The sequence below is a fragment of the Takifugu rubripes genome, chromosome 11 (genome assembly GCF_901000725.2).
Source record: "Takifugu rubripes chromosome 11, fTakRub1.2, whole genome shotgun sequence".
NCBI lineage: Eukaryota > Metazoa > Chordata > Actinopteri > Tetraodontiformes > Tetraodontidae > Takifugu > Takifugu rubripes.
Window position 1 is genome coordinate 8,636,508 of NC_042295.1, and position 19,826 is coordinate 8,656,333.

At 43.7% G+C, this 19,826-nt stretch overlaps 1 protein-coding gene and 1 long non-coding RNA gene across 2 annotated transcripts in view; one reads left to right on the forward strand and one right to left on the reverse strand.

Annotated features, from left to right (window-relative positions):
- dscaml1 (Down syndrome cell adhesion molecule like 1) overlaps positions 1-19,826 on the forward strand; it is a 64,689-nt gene that overhangs the window by 12,137 nt on the left and 32,726 nt on the right. The window contains exon 3 of the mRNA XM_011608403.2: positions 2,384-2,530. Coding sequence (XP_011606705.2) covers positions 2,384-2,530 — 147 coding nt within the window. The remainder of the gene's footprint in view (positions 1-2,383; positions 2,531-19,826) is intronic.
- On the reverse strand, positions 16,544-18,352 carry LOC105417057 (uncharacterized). Its single transcript, XR_964895.2, has 3 exons — positions 18,127-18,352; positions 17,319-17,392; positions 16,544-16,956 (listed from the first exon to the last, which is right to left on the reverse strand). It is a non-coding gene; the product is annotated as an uncharacterized lncRNA (long non-coding RNA).

Consider the following 19,826-nt stretch of genomic DNA (forward strand, 5'->3'; position numbering starts at 1 on the left):
CCCTGTTCATCTTTTTCCTCACGCACAAGTCCTCAGGAATACTGTAATGTCCCTGAACCTGACACAGAGGACCTGCTTCCTCTGTTTTTAAAATATAAAACTGATCCATTCAGTTATGAGACACATTCATTTCTCCTGCATTTCATTATTCCCTCCTCGTCTATCTCTCTGCTTCTCTGTGTTTTGCTGCTTGCTTTATGAATAAGTAAATGCAGTATTTGGTTTCCCCCATCGTTAATTATTGAAGCGACAGTGATACAAGACTTGCCTCCCAGTGCGCCCAGCGTACCAGACCCGTGTTTTTGCTCGTTCCTAGGCAACCAGGCTGCTTATAGTCAGGCATCAGTAACATCCTAATGATTCTGCTGCGCATGCGATGAGTGGGAGTGCAATTTACACACAAATCAGCCAGGCTATCCATTTGCATCCTGTCACAAGGCTTAAAAGAATGAATATGTAATTTCTTTTCCCCTCTGTGTCTTTCATATCTTGGGGGAGGAACGTGTGTTAAATGACAATGCTATCACGGTAGATGGCTCTTATTGGAGCTGGTTACGTGGTTGTGTACATGGGCAGGTTGCTGTTCTGGGGTGATTTAGTTGAATTTAATGGGGCAGGGGAGTGGGGCAAACAGTATTTTCTTCAAGGTTAACGTGTACAGGACACAACAGGGTCAGAAGAGAGACATTACAAACCTGAGGTGACGCTCGCTGGTCTCAAGTGTCATCACAGCAAACATTTACAAGCCTTCAAGCGGGCTTCTAATGCTGTGCGCAGGACACTGTGGACCTTGGGGATTTTGCCCAATATTGACCAGAGACAGGAGGGTCACTCAGAGAGTAAATAAAAGATTGAAAGAATTGGCTCGGCCACAACAGCTGAGGCTACTCAGTCGATGTCAGGTATTGATCTGTAGGTAGATAGCATCAATAAGCAGCAGGCGCTGTTTGAGTGAGTGAATTAAAATAAAGTCTTGACTTGGAATTATGTGTCCTTTACAGTTGCTTACCTTGGGTTCATGTTAGCTAATGTCTGTTAGGTGACTAAAGCGACAACTGATTTGTTCCACAGAAGATAGCTTAGAAAGAATGCAGCAATTGTCACACTAAAACTGTCAAAGGAAATCCAATATCAATAAACCTCAGCTGAGTTTTTCCACTCGATCAGATTGATTTATTAGGAATAAAGAGAAAATAAAGCTCATTATGAAAATGTAAACTTGGGCTGAAGCTTAGGATGGATGTTGGAAGTTAATCCTCAGTATTAAGGGGGAAATGCTCCCCCTCCCCATTTTGAACAAGGGCATCTGCTTTGATTCCACTGGGCCCCAGTGACAGTGGAGGCTGGCATAAAGGATTATTAATGACCAAGGCAACTGGCCTTCAGGCAAGGCGTTAATTATATCACTGGAGAGCAGTGGGAGAGCGTGAACACGAGCAAGGGCGGGGCCACTCCTGTTCTATGTGTGTGTTTTCCATTGTTTAGCCATTACCGTCCTAATTGAGTGAATATCAATGATGAATACATCTCAACTCTGGCTGATTTCTAGTATTTAACTGTACTGGTGGAAATTAATGCGGTGCCTGGGGTTCAATCTGCACAGTTTGGTGTATTTGGGATTAGTAAACACAGTTCAGTGTCCAAGCAGAGAAGCCGGCGTGCCCTTGAACTACCTGTCTCTCCACCTCACCAGACTAATCCATTAATTCAATGTCACTTCCTGAATTTGTTTAATGAACATTTGTGCTCTGATTCAGCACTTCACATTTCTCGCTAATCTGATGGTGACGGAGTTAACTGGAGAGATAATTCGGTTAGCTTCAGGCTGTTGATTTTTTTTCGTCAGGCCAGTCCTAATCGCAGCCATCCTTCGCACAGATTCACAAGCTTTTGCTCTACACGCCATGTGCAGGGGCAATGCTTCTGATGCCCGGCGCCTGTATGTGACAGCTGCATCGGCCATGAGGGAACCTCCAGTCCTCGCCGTCTCCCGGCATCTGTGGCTTTGTGTTTTTAAAAGGTCAAAGGGCCACTTGCCGTGCGGACCCTTCAATGCAGCTCCACGTCAGCCCTCCTTGTGTTTATAGTTTGCCTTCAAATGTGCTGCTCAGGACAGGAAAAAAACTGGGTTAATGTGGTTAAACAGAACACTAGACTGGATTAATTGGTAGGCCTTACCCTGCTATTGCTCTGGGTTAAACGGAACTGAATGATACCAGTTGTAGTGTCCTTGTGTGTAGTAATATGTCATATTAATGCAGCACTAAATTTCTTTCTGAAATGATTATTCTCTCAATCTCAGAGCTCTCATTGGTCCATAGTACTTTACCCTCCAACATCCTCCTTCCACTGATTAAAAACCATTCTTTTCTTTCCATGCCAGTGTTCAGGGAGCCTTACACAGTCCGTGTGGCTGACCAGCGCTCCATGCGGGGTAATGTCGCCATCTTCAAGTGCCTCATCCCCTCGGTCGTCCAGGAGTACGTCAGTGTGGTGTCCTGGGAGAAAGACACCGTTTCCATTGTCCCAGGTAAGAAAAGAACATCCCAAAAGCTCCGGTGAGCACCTGCAGGGACAATTAGCCAAAAGTCCATTCAATATGACCTTGCCGGATCTGTTTCTCTGGCTGGTGTTTGACCATGTGAGGCCCATTTGGGCGTTTGTACTCGCAGTGTTTGATCAGATGGTGGAAAATAATGGAAAGCAAATAATCCAGTTTCATCAATAATCCAGTTTTTTTTAAATTTAGTGACTCAGAGCTTTCCCCTGTTATTTTTAGACAGGATCATTTAATGTGTGTGAGTTTGTGTGTGTGTATGTTTTATTTGGTTGCAGTTTCTTAATTTTTCCATATTTCTGCACCCTGCACTAATCATTTTAATTGTCCATCACTTGCTTCCCCACTGAAGGATTTTCAGAAAAAAAAAACCTTGTGATTAAAAAAAGTGATTAAAAAACACCGCCTCCTCCCGGGTGCTCACACAGGACCTGATGATGCTGTGGTTAATAGTTGCTTTGCAAGGATGGATAAATCCATCATTATTGGGCCTGTGCTGCTTGTGTGTGAGTGTGTGTGCGTGTGTGTGGGCTCAGGGGATCTAATTTGATGAGTGATAGATCTGTTTAGCTGTTCATCACTGTCACCCAAAAGAGAGCGGCCACACCTCCAGGGTGTCTTCTCTGTCGAATTCCTCAGACGTTTAACCAAATGAGGAAAAAGAGGATCACTTTTACAACTCCTGCCTGCTGCATTTGCGTGCACGGGCGCAGGCACAACAGGCCCGTGCGGTGTAGCGTTAACATTTGCTCTGCGCAGCCGTGGCAAATTGCAAGGTGTCAGATGAGACTGTTTAGGTCAGTTGATACGTATCGCTCCCTCTGCCCTTTATTCGGTGCCCTGATGCCGAGCACCCTTTAATCTCCCTCAGTAGCGTGCGTCTGGGTGGAGTGTGAGTGTGTGTGTTTGCATGGCTCTGTCCTTCACTTGGGAGCGCACATTGATCCAGCTCAGCTGTTATGTGTGTATGTGTGTGGCCTGAGGGGGGTTTCCAGTCTGGATCGATAGCGCTTTCTGTTGGATTCCCCTTTCGCTTGTCACAGATCGCTCAGATTGAGAGTAGGAGAGTCTGTTTGAGGGGGAAACATTTACATATCAGCACAAACAAACACATGCACGTGCACAAACACACCATAAAACATGTATTTTGGTTCACCAAAGTTCGTTTTATAAAAAAAAAAAAAAAGTTTGATTCTATCCTGACATTTTAGTTTCACCACACAGGAAGTGACCATCATATATAACTGTTTAATGGCATCTAAAAAATATAGAAGACTTTTTTCAGTTTAATTGTTGTTGATCAATTGTAATTAATTGCATGTTCAAGTCGATCTTCATTGGTCTCAGTGCACCATTTTTAGGTGCAACGATCATTACAATTAGCGATATAATATTTAATTGTTTAAAGAAATGCCTGTAAGAAAATGCCCCTTTTAAACTAAATAACTAAATAGATAGATGTAGATATAGATAGATTTTTTGCCATTTAGGGAACCTTTTCACAGTATCGCATGAGACTGTGTACACGCACTTTTTAATAGTGTCTACTGCATATTTAAAGTTATTCATTAATAAAAATCATCACTATAGCTCTGCTTGCAAGGCTTTCTGGTCTTTGTATCTGTCTCTGTTTCTGTCTCTCTCTCTCTTTCTCTCTCTCTTTCCCCCTCTCACTCATGAATAGGGCCTATTAGAAACACAGTACTCTTCTTCTTCCCTCATTGGCTCATAGCCTCTTCTCTGCCTTCCTGGTACAGACTGGTGGCCTCTGTCAACATGAGGAACATGCGCGTACACACACACACACACACACACACACACACACACACACACACACACAGAGTAATCCACTCCATCATCCATCCATGAATTACGTTATTCCTGTGCCATTTATTAGCGATAGTCTGCACGGAGGGTACTTGACAGGATGACACATGCCACGCAGACGGCCATGTTGGTCAATAAAGCAGAGTTTGAATGGGTTTTGATAAAGAGGCAGGAGGGTGTTTGCTGACAGCTGGCTTCACTGTGAGACGACCCTGCCGCGGTGTCATGTCACTAGTTGACAGCCAAATCTGCGCCGAGGCCTGTTCGTGTATCGAAGGAGGAGGGAGTTGACAGGCAGACAGTAAAACAGAGGAGGGCTTTGTGTGTTGACTGGTTGTGATGCTGTTTTACTCCCCTGTCACACCTCCCTTTCTCCCACAATCTCTCCATCTCACCACATCTCTCCCTCTAATTGATGGTTTGCCAACATCGCCGCAAAAAGTAACATTTAATCTTTCACAAATGAGAGAGGACGCCGGCGGATGTGTATGGTGGAACTTCACCCGTGTGCGTGTGTACACGTGTGAGCGTGTATGTGTGTCACCCAGCTCATATCTGTCTTCTCCATTTGGAGCTTAAAACAGTGTGAGTTTTATCTGTCACCATGGTAACGGGTGCAAAACGGCAGGCGGGATGAAGAAGGTGTGAGGATGCATCGCTGCCTGATTTTTATTAGTGCATCCGCACGGCTCCACTTCACTACACACACACACGCACACACACACACACACACACACACATACACACACGGTGCACCTGTTCACACCAGCATATACATGAATACACATGTATACATATGCTGTATTAAACTATACTTCAGTGACCAGGAGTAAATCATAATAGTCTGTCTGTCTGTCTGTCTGTCTGCCTGTCTGTCTGTCTGTGTTTATCTAATTTGCAGAATTGGAAATTACATTATTACTGACAACAATGTAATAAATGTAATTTAATAATCTAAAACAAAATGAACAACAAACCATTTGTGAGATGTGGTAGTAAGTTTAACCACCCCACTAGGCCATATTTATGTCCTGTCACAACTTGTTACGAATCATCATCTAATTTTAATCCGTTTTTATTCAAAAGCGTTTCACAAATTTCTGGCAAGTAATTACTGTGAAACGTTTTAGCTGCTGCGTATGAGAAATACTGTTTTAATGATCTGAGAAGAGATGGCATGGAGATTCTCTCTCTCCCTCTCTCTCTTGTCCCAGTCTCCATTTTGTGGCCACTCTGTTGAAGACCTTTACCTTTTTATGCACTCCTCTCTTAACTCCTCTCCCTGATTCATCCTTTAGCAGAGCCACTTTGGGGCGCGTTAAAGTGACAAAGCATCGTGCGCTTTTTCCACTCCATCAAACCCGCAAGTGAAAAATAATATGTGGAAAAAGGGCAGAATAGGCAAAAAAGGAAAGACAAAGTGGCGAAGAAGTGTGCCATACTGAATTATGCAGATGGGAAAGTGGGCATAGGATGGAGGTAAGACTGCAGATGTATGAGGACACATGAGAGGGTGGGACAGTGACAAGTTAATGTGTGTGTGTTTGTGTGTGTTATATTCTTGCTGTCCCCAGCACCCAAGGGAGGACAAGGGAGCAGAAGCCCTATAATGCCACTGTGTCCCACCATTAAAGATGCATCTGAGTACTAAATGCCCCCACACACAGACGCACACGAAACCACATCTCTTCCATCTTCCACGATCCCTTTATTCATTCCTTCTCTGACCATTAAATATCGCACACACACAGGCACACACACACGGACATCACACACACACAATGTGCATGAATCTGTGTTTGTCTTTAGGACAGCAGTTTGAGGTGGGACGGTGGCATAGTAGATGTGAGGGGGAAATAGGTAGCGTTTATTTATTCATGTGTGTCTATGGGCTTAGGTGTGTGTGTGTGTGTGCGTGTGTGTTTGCGTGTGTCAGAGTGAACCTGGCAGTGGTTTGTTTTAGGTTATTTATTCAGCACTTGTGTTTGGATGTTTTACAGAGAGAACAGGTGCAGAGCGACTCTGAGCCTGCTCTGTTTGAGCTGTGTGTGTGTGTGTGTGTGTGTGTGTGTGTGTGTGTGTGTGTGCGCGTGTGTGTGTGTGTGTGTGTGCGTATGTGCGTGTGTATGTGTGACAGAGCAGAGACACAGGGGCATTGAGTGCTGCCCAGACATTGATGGGATGGATGGATGGATGGATGGATGGATGGATGGATGGATGGATGGATGGATGGATGGATGGATAGATAGATAGATAGATAGATAGATAGATAGATAGATAGATAGATAGATAGATAGATAGATAGATAGATAGATAGATAGATAGATAGATAGATGCTCTGTGTAGAGATTGAAATGGAGGAAGATTGAAGGAGGGAGGGAGGTAAGTGAGAGAAGACTGTGCATGAGGAGAATTTTAATGGCACTCCAATCATGCAGGCAGTCTCGTTAGCCAAGGGAACATTTGCATAGCACTTCGATGAATTCATTTGGCCTTACTGAGAGAAGATGGCTCCCTTTCCTCTCTGCTAGTTGGTTATTCATTAAAAACACGCAACCAAGGTGCATGGCTGCATGTGAATTTATCTGAAGATTTCTTTTTATCTCTGACCTGCAGGCCAATGTGTTTTTTTAATTTAATGCAGCTTCGCCGTCCTTCATTTGGATCCAGGCTCGTCGTGTTTACAGCCAGGCGCTGGAAACAGGCAGTAAATAGAGACGACAAAATTACTTTCAGGGTTGGGTTTTTTAAAGATGCAGAATTGACATCATCACATTACTCATTACGCCCCCCTGTGATGTTTTTTGCTCAAGCAGTGATGCTGAGTCTCACCTTAGCTCCCTTCTCCTCTTCCTCCTTTTCTTCCGCTTCACCCTTAGCTGGAACTAATGCATGATGTGGGTTCAAAGTATCAGATCTACACTTAAGGCCATGGCTGTTGGTGATTGCATCACATATAGCAGGGAAAGGAATGGGCATGTGTGTGCAAAGGTTGGGGGGTTGGGGAAAAGGGGAGTGTGTGCAGGGGGGTGTCAGGGAGCAGCCATCAACAGTAAGTGAAGATGACACCTATAATGAAGAATACAGTTGATATGTTATTCTAATTATCCCGTTGACACCACCTTGAAATCTAATGTTGTTTGACAGTCCAAAGCAATGGTGGTTCGTGTGTGCTCGTGCGCGTGTGTGTTTGAAGTTGCAAGCAAGCATGTCCTACAGTCTGACAGTGTGTGTGACATCTGGCTGAGTCGAAATTTGAATATGTTCAATGTGACCTTTTCCAATAACATGTCCTCTTAGCTAGTTTAAACCAAAAAATAAAATAATGAAGCCCCACTTTTGGCCAGTTCACAACTAACTGCACCACCTGGAAGTTTTGAATGCAATACAATTCACAAATATGACAATTTAAACACACCGAGGAAATAAAATCCAAAACCATGTTTGCATTTTGGTCATGGCTAGGAAATGCATGTATGCATGTGTTTGTGTTTGAGTATCATGAAGGGAGCTGGGAAAATATGAGAGATCTCCTCTTCATGCAGAGCCCCTCTGGAGCCGACTTAATGACCCGTGACCTGAAGATGTACATGCTAGGGAAAGAGAGATGGTGGGAGGGGGGCAAGTAGAGGAGCGGAGCAGAGCAGGAGGTGGAAAAGCACTGGGCCGAATGACTCACAGAAAAAATGGATAGAAACTGCAGCAAAAAGAAACGGATGCAAACGCGGCCTGTCTGACAAATCTGATTCTTCATCGCCGAGATGTGTCCTGACATGACCACGGTTGTGTGTGTGTGTGTGTGTGTGTGGGGTGGGGGGGGTGAGAATAGCAGAGGGAGTGGACACGACAGGTGCATCTGACGAAAACAGGCTTTTTCTGTTTATTCTTTAAGCTTCTTATTCCCCTGATCTTCTATTCAACTCTGCAGCTGCGTTTGCTTGTGCGTGTGTGCATGAGTGTGTGCGTGAGAGCCTTCGCTGACCTCCCCTGTGAGCAATGGCATCTCTATGCTTTATTAATAGCTAATCAATGGGCTCTCTGGGATGTATGGGATGCTCTAAAGGCTCCCACTAGGCATATACTGGCGTGTCAGCACATGCATGAACATTAACCCCACACACACATCAATACCTGCTCTACGTCAGCAGCTGCGCCTCTTTTTCTGCAGGTAGCTTAGAAAAGTTTTATTTAACCGCTGCACCTAAACGCCGCCTCAGAGGTCCCGTATTGGTTCTCCGTGTCACCTCATTTGTCTTGTTTGCATCTTCTTCCCCATCTTTAACCACCCCTCCTCCTGCTGAGCTTCTTTCACAGCCTGACCTGACATTTATGCCTCTCAAACACTGATCAGACCCACCTGACCGCTGCTTGTTTTGCATCATTATTTTTCCTTCTTTTTTTTTATTTGCTATTTTCAGCTCGCCTGCCCTCTTCAGATTCTTCCCTCACCTGCTTATTTTCTCCTCGGCGCTCCAGCTTTCTGTGCCACTTCTTTGGTATTTTAAAAAGTGCTCTTTTTTGCCCGTGTAGTCAATGTTGTACAACACTGTGGGCGCAGCGAGTTTTCTCTTCCTCCCGCTGGAGAAAAGACAGATGTGTTTCCAATGTCTCTTGCGAGAACTCCCTGAACATGTTTCCTTATCTCCTTCTCTCTCAACCTTCCCTGAGCTACTGATTTGCTTCCTGTTGTGACATGTTTATTTTGTCTCTCTCTCTCTCACACACACACACTCACACACACGCACACACACACGCACACACACTCACAGATATCAAATTATCTACACATCAAATCTATTGAAACTACCCAAAACACCTAATACCTAAAAAATTGTCTTATGCAATGTCTATAAATGTATGTACATATTAAATGTACAATAATAATAGTAGTAGGTGTTATGAAAAGACCAGACAAAATAGCATAAAACAAATCAGAATTTGGATAAAAAATCATCTTAGAAAATTGTTCCAGTAAATATAATTGTTTTTCGGCCTTTTTTTTTCTTTCCTTACTGTACCTACAATATATTTTAGTATAAAGCTATTTCCATAAATCAGAAGGGTTGGATTTTTTTTTGACAAGTCATTAGCACTTTTGATATGAGCTCAAAATAAATGGTAGTGTCTGTGTTCACTGAACGTGATAATCAGTTTTAATGGTCTGACTTACAGGGTGCTCAAGTCCTGAGGAGTTATTTGAGATTTCAGTCAGAAACCGGCTGTTGGCGTCCAAAAAGCCATGTAAAACCGCCAGTTGGTTTATTCTTATACTTGACTTTTATGACATTTTCACTTTTGCCACTCTTGGTTCACTTTTATTGAACATAAGCAGGCTGGATGATTCAAGTTTTTATGTTAAATTAGCCTAGCTAGCCTCTGATGAGTAATACGACTGAGAATAGCTGACTATGGCTCCCTCAGGACAGAGAAGCAACACAAGAGTGTTTTCATGGATAAAGGTTCTGTTTAATAAATAACAACAGATCGACTGTGGTGTGCTTGTGCTGCAGCTTTTTGACTACATTTAAGCTGCCAAGTTTTAAAATGGTAACATGCCTCTCGTGTCTGCAACATTAAAAAAAACCTGATATTGTCTTGATATTTTAGGTGGGAGTCACAGTAGTGGAAGAATGGGCTGGGTCAGGTTAGGGATCAGTTACCTTTTTGTTACTGAAATGTAGCGGAAATAATTAGTTACAATGTTGACTTCAACGATGGAAAGATGATGGATGGAACATTTAGGAGATGATCCTACATCTCCAGCATGTGAAAGTCAAGCTAACCTTTTGCTCATGAAACAGCCTGAACAATCCTGGGACTCTCTGTTTCCACTGCCTGAAGCTTCTACTGAAGTTTCATCCAGCTGATTTGTGACTTTTAAAGCAGTTTTTTTCTTACAAATTAAAATCCTGAATTTGCAAGTTTGGCAATACCTAAAGAAGCTAATTTAATTTACTCCAACTCAGCAAATAAACAGCAAGTTTTTGCTTTTGGAGTTGGTGGGTTAAAATGCAGACTTGCATAGTTGTTCTGATATACAGTATTTAACATACCAGTAACATTAACTCAAAACCAAAAATGACAAAATCTCCCCTCAGATGATTGAGGAAACCCACATTTTCATTTGTGAAATGTGGACAAAACCAAACTATGGACTTGTTTATATATTGTGGTGAAAGTGTCAGTTATAGCAATAAAGAAAATCATGTTTCCGCAAAACAGAGACAGTCTTGGGTTACACACACTTCCCTTGGTTAATGTTGCAGCACACTGGTCTGTTGCTCTGCTAAAATTGCTAAATTTAATAGCATTTTTACTGTTTGAAGTTATCTTTCTTAAAATGATGAAAGATTGTCGTCCAGTTTCTGTAGGTCACGGGAATGTGCAGAGAGGACTAAAACAAAGTGTCCAGGATTTTCTGTTTGAGAAAGGGCAGGTCTTTTATTTCTGTTTCACAAGTGTCCCTGGGACCTCATTTGCATCTCGGAAGCCTCACTTTCCATTTTTGATCTTCCTCCACCAAAAGGAAGCGACCTCATTTTTCAATGAGATAAATTCCTCGGGTGTTGTGGTGATCATTAAAGTCCCACTCGCAGATGTCACCTTAGAGTTTCACTCACGTGATAGTGCGGTGCTCAGCCGGGGTGGCAGGTGGAGGGGTGGGTAATTGTTGATAACCAGTGGATGTGACTGGAGGTTTTCCCTCTCCATAACTCAACAGCGCGTAGCAGCGTTCCACTAATAGGGAGAGCGGCTTTGCATATACGCAATGTGTTGCTGTGCAGGAGAGAAGCACCCGAGCGCCATCAGAGCCCGTGCATATGATCTTTACTGTCCCTGCATTTCAGTTTGTGCATTTCTGGTTGCACGAGCATGGTTTCGTGCTCACCACTGCGTGCTTGTCTATTGGGTTTGCGTGTGGCTCGTTTGTGTGACGATTATGCGGCGGGGGGGTGACAGGTAGAAGGTACTGTAAGCAAGACAGATGCATGTAAAGAGCAGAAGAGATGGCAGGGATGGAGGGAGGAAAAATCCAGTGGAAAGATAAGAAAGAACAATTGCCGAGGAGGAAAGAGATGGTAGTCTCCAGAGAGATGCACATGTGGAGCGGAGACACATTCTGCCACCATAAGCATGTTTAAAATTTGAACAGGCACTTAAGAGGGACAGCACAGAAATGCATATGGCTGGAAGAGGCTTGGAGACTCCTGTAGGATAAAAAAAAACACTGATTTTGTGTGTTTGAGGGAGAAAGAGAAGTGTTTAAAAAGAGAGATAGAACTGCAGAGGAAGGAATGGAGGGGAAAGGAGAGCTATAGGCTTCCTTAATGGAGGTGTTTTTGCTTCACTAATTTTAGGGCCCATTTAACAGAGTGTGCTCCTCTCTCTCTTTCTCCCTCTTTATTTCTCGCTCTCTCACGCCATTTTCTGTCGTTCTCTCCCCTCCCTCTGCTCACCAATCTCCGATCTCAACGCTGTGTCCCCATCCCTACATCTCCAGTTAATTTAATGAAGGGTTGCCCGATTGCTTTTAGCATTAATATTCCAATACCAAGTGATGTAAATAATTAACGCACCCTCACTTCATTCTCCTCCTCCCTCCCTCTCTCCCTCCCTCTCTGGATGATGTTGAGCCCCATCTGTTGTCTCTGTGGTGGCACAGATCACTCCCTTAGGACCAGAGGGAAGAGTGGGATAAGAGGGCACAGAGAGAGGGAGAGAAGGTGTGTTTGAAGCCATTAGGCATGTTTTGGTTTGGTGTCGGCGCTGGGATTCTGTGGTTGTCGCGTTAAATCCGTCTGAGCGAACTGCTCAGATTTAACTTTCTGCATCTCGTCAGAGTATATACGGCAGGAGGAAGATTGCACTGTAGCTTTTAAAGGTGCATCACCAACCCGACAACCAAACTTGTCAAAATGTCCAGCAGTTCAGGCTTAAAATGGGTCCACGTTCATTAGCACTGTTGTTAGCATCTGACGACCATCCACACCCACTAGAATGTCACTGGCAGAAAGACGCAACGCTGTTCATTAGAGGGTAAAGCATGACCAGAACAATCGAGAATCTCTGGTCTGGTTGCTATGATAAATGCAGAGTAAACAAATGGGCCATATTGGATAAATGCACCTATTGTTCGATACTGTTTTAGTAGACAGAATGCCATTTCCCAACCATTTAACACACTCTTTTCATTTAAATTCATGCACATCCATTTTTTGCCATCATTCACACTCTTAGCTTGTCCATCAGCAGCATTTTTTTTTTCTTCTGCAAGTGTGATTTGTCACAGTTGCTCCTCTGCGGTCTTGAGGAGATGTAACCAATTTATACATACAGTAGAGAGTCTCATTTTTCTTGCCATTAAACCCTGCCATGAATACTAAATATATCGTTCCCTTTCCTCTTAAACAAGCTGACTAAAAAGAAAATACATTAGGATGCATAAAAGACTGAAGATGACCAGCTTTGGGTGTCATGGAAAGAGTCTTTTTTGATGTGATGCATCATTTCAGTACATTTGATCAGTGACCCCAAGCCATCAATAATAAGCCCGCAGACATCAGCACACAGTCCGAGTGGCTGTGTTTTTGTGCCTACCCCTCGGACTGAACTGCAGTTCTGTCTTGTCTCTTTTGGCAAATCTCTGCTCATTAATGAGAACCTCTCAGAATACCATTTGTCAAACCTGAAGTTTTGCTCAAGTTGAAAATACTCTTTAACTTTGGATGTAGCATCCTGATAGATCTGCTGGTGTGTGTTTGGCATGTGTGAAGGCCGCTGGATCTTGTCTCCATTCTACACAATGATTTTTGGTTAGCCCATAGAAAAACAGTCAGTTAGAGCAGTTGGCCAGTGAGTCAAGACTCGAGACGACAACATGGCAGCCATGGAAGGACTTTGTCTTCCCACTTGCCTCCAACTTTCTCTTTACTTTGCAGTGAAGTGTCATCTCTCCTGCAGCGCTCATGGTTAGCCTAATCTTGAGCTTGCAGCAGCCCCTGAGGTGAAGTTGCCAGTTTATTAAATTTCACAACCTCAAGGTGGTCATGTCGCCTTGTAAAAAAGACAAATAGAGAGTTTGTGGATGTTTGTGTTTGTTCTTTCCAGGTTTGTGTTGAAGGACAGGACGAAGCAAATTGAGTAATGGCGGGAAAGGGTCTCCGTGTTAATGGCTGCCTTTTGTCTGCGGCTTTGCTCACTTTTGTAAACACCACTCAGGCATCACATTGTGACCTCACCCTCCACCTCCTATTCGCAACCAGCACCCACTTACTGTAAATGTCCCCTTTCTTACCATAGTGCCACACAGAAGCCACACACAGCCACTCCGGCGTTTTTGCAACCAAAGCCATTTTTTCAGTTTCCTTGAGTACTTGAGAGGGACAAAACACATTAAAGTTTAACTGCAGGAGTGGAGAAAGGATGAAAAAATAAAAATAAAAGGGACTTCACTGCACTGGCGCTCACGCTACTATCCCAGCACAGCTCTCGCTCCAGTGTCTGTGCTTTGTTTCACTTCTTGGCCAAATGAAAAGGTCACAGGATGCATAGGGACATGCAAGGCTCTGGAGAAATTAAATTAACAGGGTAGACAATCAGGTATTGGAGAGAATATTGATATTCAATAAGTCCATCACAGCCGTGAAGAGTCATTCTATCACATGTTTCACACCACCGAGTCGGGAGAGCAAGTGACGCTGTATTAATAGGTTATGTCATCGCCTGCTGCAAAGCCTCCTATCAAAGTCAGAAGTCAAAAATTACGATCATTTATGCGTCCAAACCTTCAGAAGGCGCAGAGACAAAACCGTAAAAAATGAGAAGAGGGAAGAAAGAGAAACACACGCAGAGTCGGGGACAGATGGGGGAGCTGGCACGCACATGGCACACTTTGCATGTGAGTGCGTGCATGTGTGCGACACACAATAGTGGTAATTATCTTAGCCGTTGAGTGCACGCGGAGCTTGGCAGTATAGAGGGTAGAGGGGTGTGCGTCGGGGAGGGGGGGGGGCAGTCAAACAGTAATATAATCATAGTCCTTTGTGTAAGCAAGAGCAGAGGGCAGCTCAGTGTCAGCTGTTATTGAGTGCTTATCCCCTAACGGCCTCCCCTATACAAAATCACTCACACACACACAGACACTCACAATGTATAGCTGCTTCTATATAAACCGAGCAGATCTCACTTTCAAGCCTCAGATACACCTGAGTTCACCAGAAATCTATCAGCTCCGGACCGACAATGCAAATTATTCAAGCCGAACCTCGTGTCTTATTTGATGTGCAGTGGAGTGTTCAGGTGACAGTTTGACCCTGTAACACAATGCCGAATCACTATAGTAACACATCGCAAGGTAACCTAGTCTATGCAATACAAAGCAGTCCTTTGTGGAGAAGCAAGTGTTCCTAGAAATACATGAATACTTGTACTGAGGACAATATGAGGACTTGTTACTGACTTCATAAGGAGAGTAAATATATCGATGCAATAGATGTTATTATTCAATAATGAGATGCCTGAAGTATTACATCTGTTTACAATACCTGAGATCAAATATCATTTTTAGGAAGACAAAAGTGATGAAAAACTTTACTGTGTCATTTTTATTGTTACACCCAAAATCAAGACAGAGAAGGTGAAAATGGAAGGAATGGACCTAATCCTGGAATATTAGTTACCGTAATTTCCGGACTATAGAGCGCACCTGATTATAAGCCGCATAATCTAATTTTAGAAAGAAAATCAATTTTGTACTTATACAAGCCACACCGGATTATAAAACGCAGGTATCCCACGTAGTAATATGAAAGATTAGATCGAAAACATTCAGTACCGGTAGATGTTTTTATTACCGTATGAGACGAGTCACTGACGAGTGACACACAGACAGGTAAGAAACAACAGCCATGTATGTTTATACAGAGACCTTAAATCCAATTTTTATCACATCAGGATTCTTTAACTTTTCTTTTAATTTAATCCGCTTAGCAACATAAACAAATATATTCTACCGGGAAATGCTTTTTATTCTAACCGTGTCTGTAATGCAGCTACCTTGAAATATACGTTTGTATCAGCTACACACAAATTACGTTGTTTATGCTTTTTTACTCAAACAATGAACAATGTAAAACTCCCTGATGGCCCACCTCTAAAATCTTCTATTTTCATCGCAGTGGCGATTGCTTTTGCCTTCCGTCTGATTTGTACAGCGGAAACACCGTGGCCGCCTGCTCTCCGTGTGTTGACCCAGTCTTCCAGAACGTTTTCAAGCTCGGGCCACCTGCGATGTTTACGTCTAAAAGCTTTTGTTGTCTTTTTGCTTTGGATCAGTTCTTCAGGCGGGCGTCTCCACCTTCTCACCATTGATTACCGTAATGCCAAGATTACGTGCGCCAGCTCGATTTCCTTCTTCAACTGCCAGAGTGATCGCTTTTAACTTAAAAGTCACATCATATGCTTTTCTTCTAGTATTTTCCACATTGATGAGGGTCAGTAAAAATGACTGATTCACAATAGTTGTGATAGTGCGCCACGAAAAAAAAAAACATAAATAAACCGCACCGTAGAATAAGCCGCAGTGTTTAAAGTGTAGGAAAAAAGTAGCGGCTTATGGTCCGGAAATTACGGTAGTCTTCCTGATCCTTTAGCCCGGAGGAAAGTCCACAGCTGACCAGAGAAGACACACATCTTAAACTTGACCTGTGACTGTAAACACACACCCACACGTTCAAGCACACACAAAACTGCCTGCAAGTCTCCTTAGATATAATTCTTTCAACATGGTCTATTGACCCTCACTCGCTTTCTTCCCCTCTGTCAGCTCTGCGGGGATGGGCTTACCATCCACACATTCTTGATGATAAATAAATCGCTTTGTCTCCTTATCAATAATGGATTCTTCTTTGAAGACCAGCTTTGTGGTGGTGGTGGTGTTGTTTTCCATTCTCTGTCTTTACCCCTCCATTGCGCCCTCTTAATTTCTTTTCCATCTGATTCAAGAAAGGAGTCAGTCAGGGAAAACACAGAAAAGCACTCAGAATCTCCTTCAATCTGTTCAGAGCCCACCTGTTGCTCTGGAAATAGAGCAACAGGAAATAGAAAGAATAACTCCAACACCATCGCACATTTGTTTTTATACATTTTATTGCTGATAAAATTGGGCTTCTTTTGCTGAATATTCAGCCACACAGTGTAAATATTTCAGAAAACACAATGTTATTTGACTTTGACCTGGATGCACATCAGTCCTGATCACATTGAATTAATCAGAGAACAAAGATTAAGGTCACCTATTAAACAAATGTTTATCATTCAGTAATGGGTTATATCAGGCACAATGACATAATGAATAGAGAAGGTGGAAACAGCCATATTTATAGCACCTTCAGTGCATCAGGGATGAAACCAGGTTTTCAGGCTGCACAGATCAGCTACAAATTTCCTTTATACATTTTATTCTGTGCTGCAATCACAAGAAGAGTGTTGTTCCCAGGCTTCTTCAGTGGGTGTGCTCAGTCTTCACACGCAGGTGAGTAATACATCTCAAGGTGAAGGCTGCCCATTCAGGCCTTTATCACAGAAGAAGAAAAAGTTTAAAAAGTAAAAGCAGCCCTGGCTGCACGTAAGCCCAAATGTTTTATTTTAATATTACTCGTGTGGGGCCATTTTGTTTTGGTGCTTTCAAGAGTCTGCTTTATTTATTTTTTTAAAAACAGCCTATATTGTTATCCGTTAAACATTTTATGACGTGTTCTACAGGTTGAAGCTAGAGAGGCACCGCCTGGGCAGCGTCGTCGTCCACTGCCCTGCATCTGATGTGATGTGCAGTGTATGTTGTATGTCAGGGCCAAACAGCTGCTCCTGACACAGAGCCGTTGGGCACCTGTGTGTGTGTGTGTGCCTGTGCGTGCTCTATATCACTGTCACTTACAGAGACGGAGAAAGACACCGATGTTGTTCCAGGCTGACACTTATCTGACGCCACTGTCCTCAGCTCTCACGGTCCTGTAGGCAGATATACATGCTCTCGTGTGTCGTACAGTCACATCACATCAAACCGTGGCTCCTAGATTCTGGCCCAAAGCCCGTACATGTCTTTCCCCAACCCCATCACCCTCTCTCTCTCTCTCCTGTCTCCTTCCTCTGACTTGTCCCTATCTCTTTGCTCTAATTGATTTTTACGTCGCTGCACAGCGACTGTTTGTCTCCTTTGCTACCCATTTCTACAAATATCAATTGTTACTCTGCGAGTAAGTGTCACTGCACGGAACAGACGGACCAGTGTGAGAAGAAACGCTCAACAATTACTGAAGAACACAGCATGTGCTAATTGGTTGAAACCAGACATAGTGCCAACAGCGAATATGGCGGCCAAGAAACTTCTAAGTTCAGCACCAAAGTTAGAGACTTTGACCCGACCCCCCCGTCCCCCCCAATTCTTGAAGTCTAACCAGTCATGTGTGTTCTGGTCATACTTGACATGGGTTGGGTGTGTTTTAGTCCCATTCCTAAATATCTGCCTAAGCCTCAGCACAAGACCGCAGCCCTGCTCCACTTTGCCTTGTGCTCGCTCTAATTACGCTTGAAAGTTATAAAAATAGACCCAAACTTTGTCTGACCTGTTGCGAGAGACAGTTTTAGTGATTCTTGTTCTATATAAAGGACTAGTCTCCTGCCCTCCTGGTCCACTTCCACAATGTTATCCTCAACAGAGTCAAATGGGGGGTTTTGATGTTTACCTGGAGTCGGCGCTGCCGTGCAAGCGTGCTCTTTATTTCCTGCTCCAGTTCTGTAACTGAACAATGTCTCTGATGTCGTTTTGCTCTGAATTCACGTGAGGGCGAGGTCACGGCGCACACACCAACGCACGTGCACGCACCCGGTCGGCAGTCATGTTCTGCCAACACTCCTTGTAATCCCTCTGACAAATTACATCGTCTTCTCCTCCTCCTTTCTGCTCCTCCAACCCCCCTCCCCTCTGCCCTCCCTCTTTCCAGCTGAAATTGGATTTGGATAAAGACGGCTTTTCTTTTTTCTTCTCTATTCTTTGCGGCTTTGGATGAAGAGGGATTTGCTTATGGAGATTACATGCAAACACGTAATATGCATGCTCGCAGACTGCAGCATGGATACGTCACATTTGAGGAAAAACATCTTCACTCATAAACAAGCCCCTTCCTCCCCGATTCACCACTTCTCTTTTCCCCCTGCCTGGACTATAGTGACAGGCTCCATCGCCAGGGGTCAAAAGGCTCTCACTTTCTTTCCCCCTCTCTCATTTGTTTGCCTCCTCTTCTCTCCCACATGCTCACCCTCTAGAGCTCTTCCCCACCACTTTATCTCTCTGTCCCCTCTGTCATCCTTGTTCACTCCCCAGTGCTGTCTCCATTATTCCTCCTCCCCTCTCCTCTCCTCGTTCGTCTTCTCATTATTGTCCTCTCTGCTTCAGCTCAGGTCAGAGGAGCTGGCAGCAGCACAGTGTGATGTTGACTCCAAGGCCTCCTGCGGAGTACAGCTTTCTCAGAAAACATGGTTTGACCTCCTGCCACTTCTTTCTGAGCAGTTAAGCTCGCGTAATGGACGGGCATTGCGCGTGCTTGTGCATGTGTGTGTATTGCTTTGAAGCAAAATCATGCAATATCATCAGAGTAAAAGATAACTCGGTCATTTTGCATATCACATTTTGGCGCAAGGTTATTATAAAACACTGGCTTTTGGAATGCGCGTGTGTGTGTGTGTGTGTATGTGTGTGTGTGTCAGAATGGAGTAAGTTGTTGGTGGTATGACTGACTGAATAATTGAAATGTGGTGGGAGCTGAAGGTGTTTAACCTTGAACTCCAGACAAGACAATAATCAATATTTAAGCAGAGCAGAAATGATACACAGCAAAAAACATACACATGTGCACACGCATACACTTGGACACTCTCATTTTATACATTCTTTCATTTTTAAATGGAAATTTTAAGTGTGGAATTGAGATTGAACAGTGTATTTCTAAACACTGGTACTTTGGATTCTATTGAGTTCTACTGAAAAGAGCATGCGCGTCTCATGTTTTGCATTTCACAGACAGTTGGTAAGAAGACAGTACCCACTGTCTTCCTCTCCCTCCCTCCCTGGACCACCAGTAGTGATAATGGGGAGGGACCTGTCAGCTCACTTAATGCAGTTAATGTTTTTTTCTGCCTGGGGACGCAAGCAAGCACAAACACACACACACACACACACATTCATGAAGTCTTGAAATACACCGTCCTCTCTTCTCTCCGTCTGTCACTATCTCTGCCTCATTCCTTCTCTTCTGCATTTCTCGCCAGTCTCCTCACACTCCTTTCTTCCTCCTCTTGCTGCCTCCTCAGTTTCCTGTCAGTTGCACAACGCGCTGCACCAGCCCTCTAAAATATCGCAGATCACAAAAAATGATGTTCAATTTTG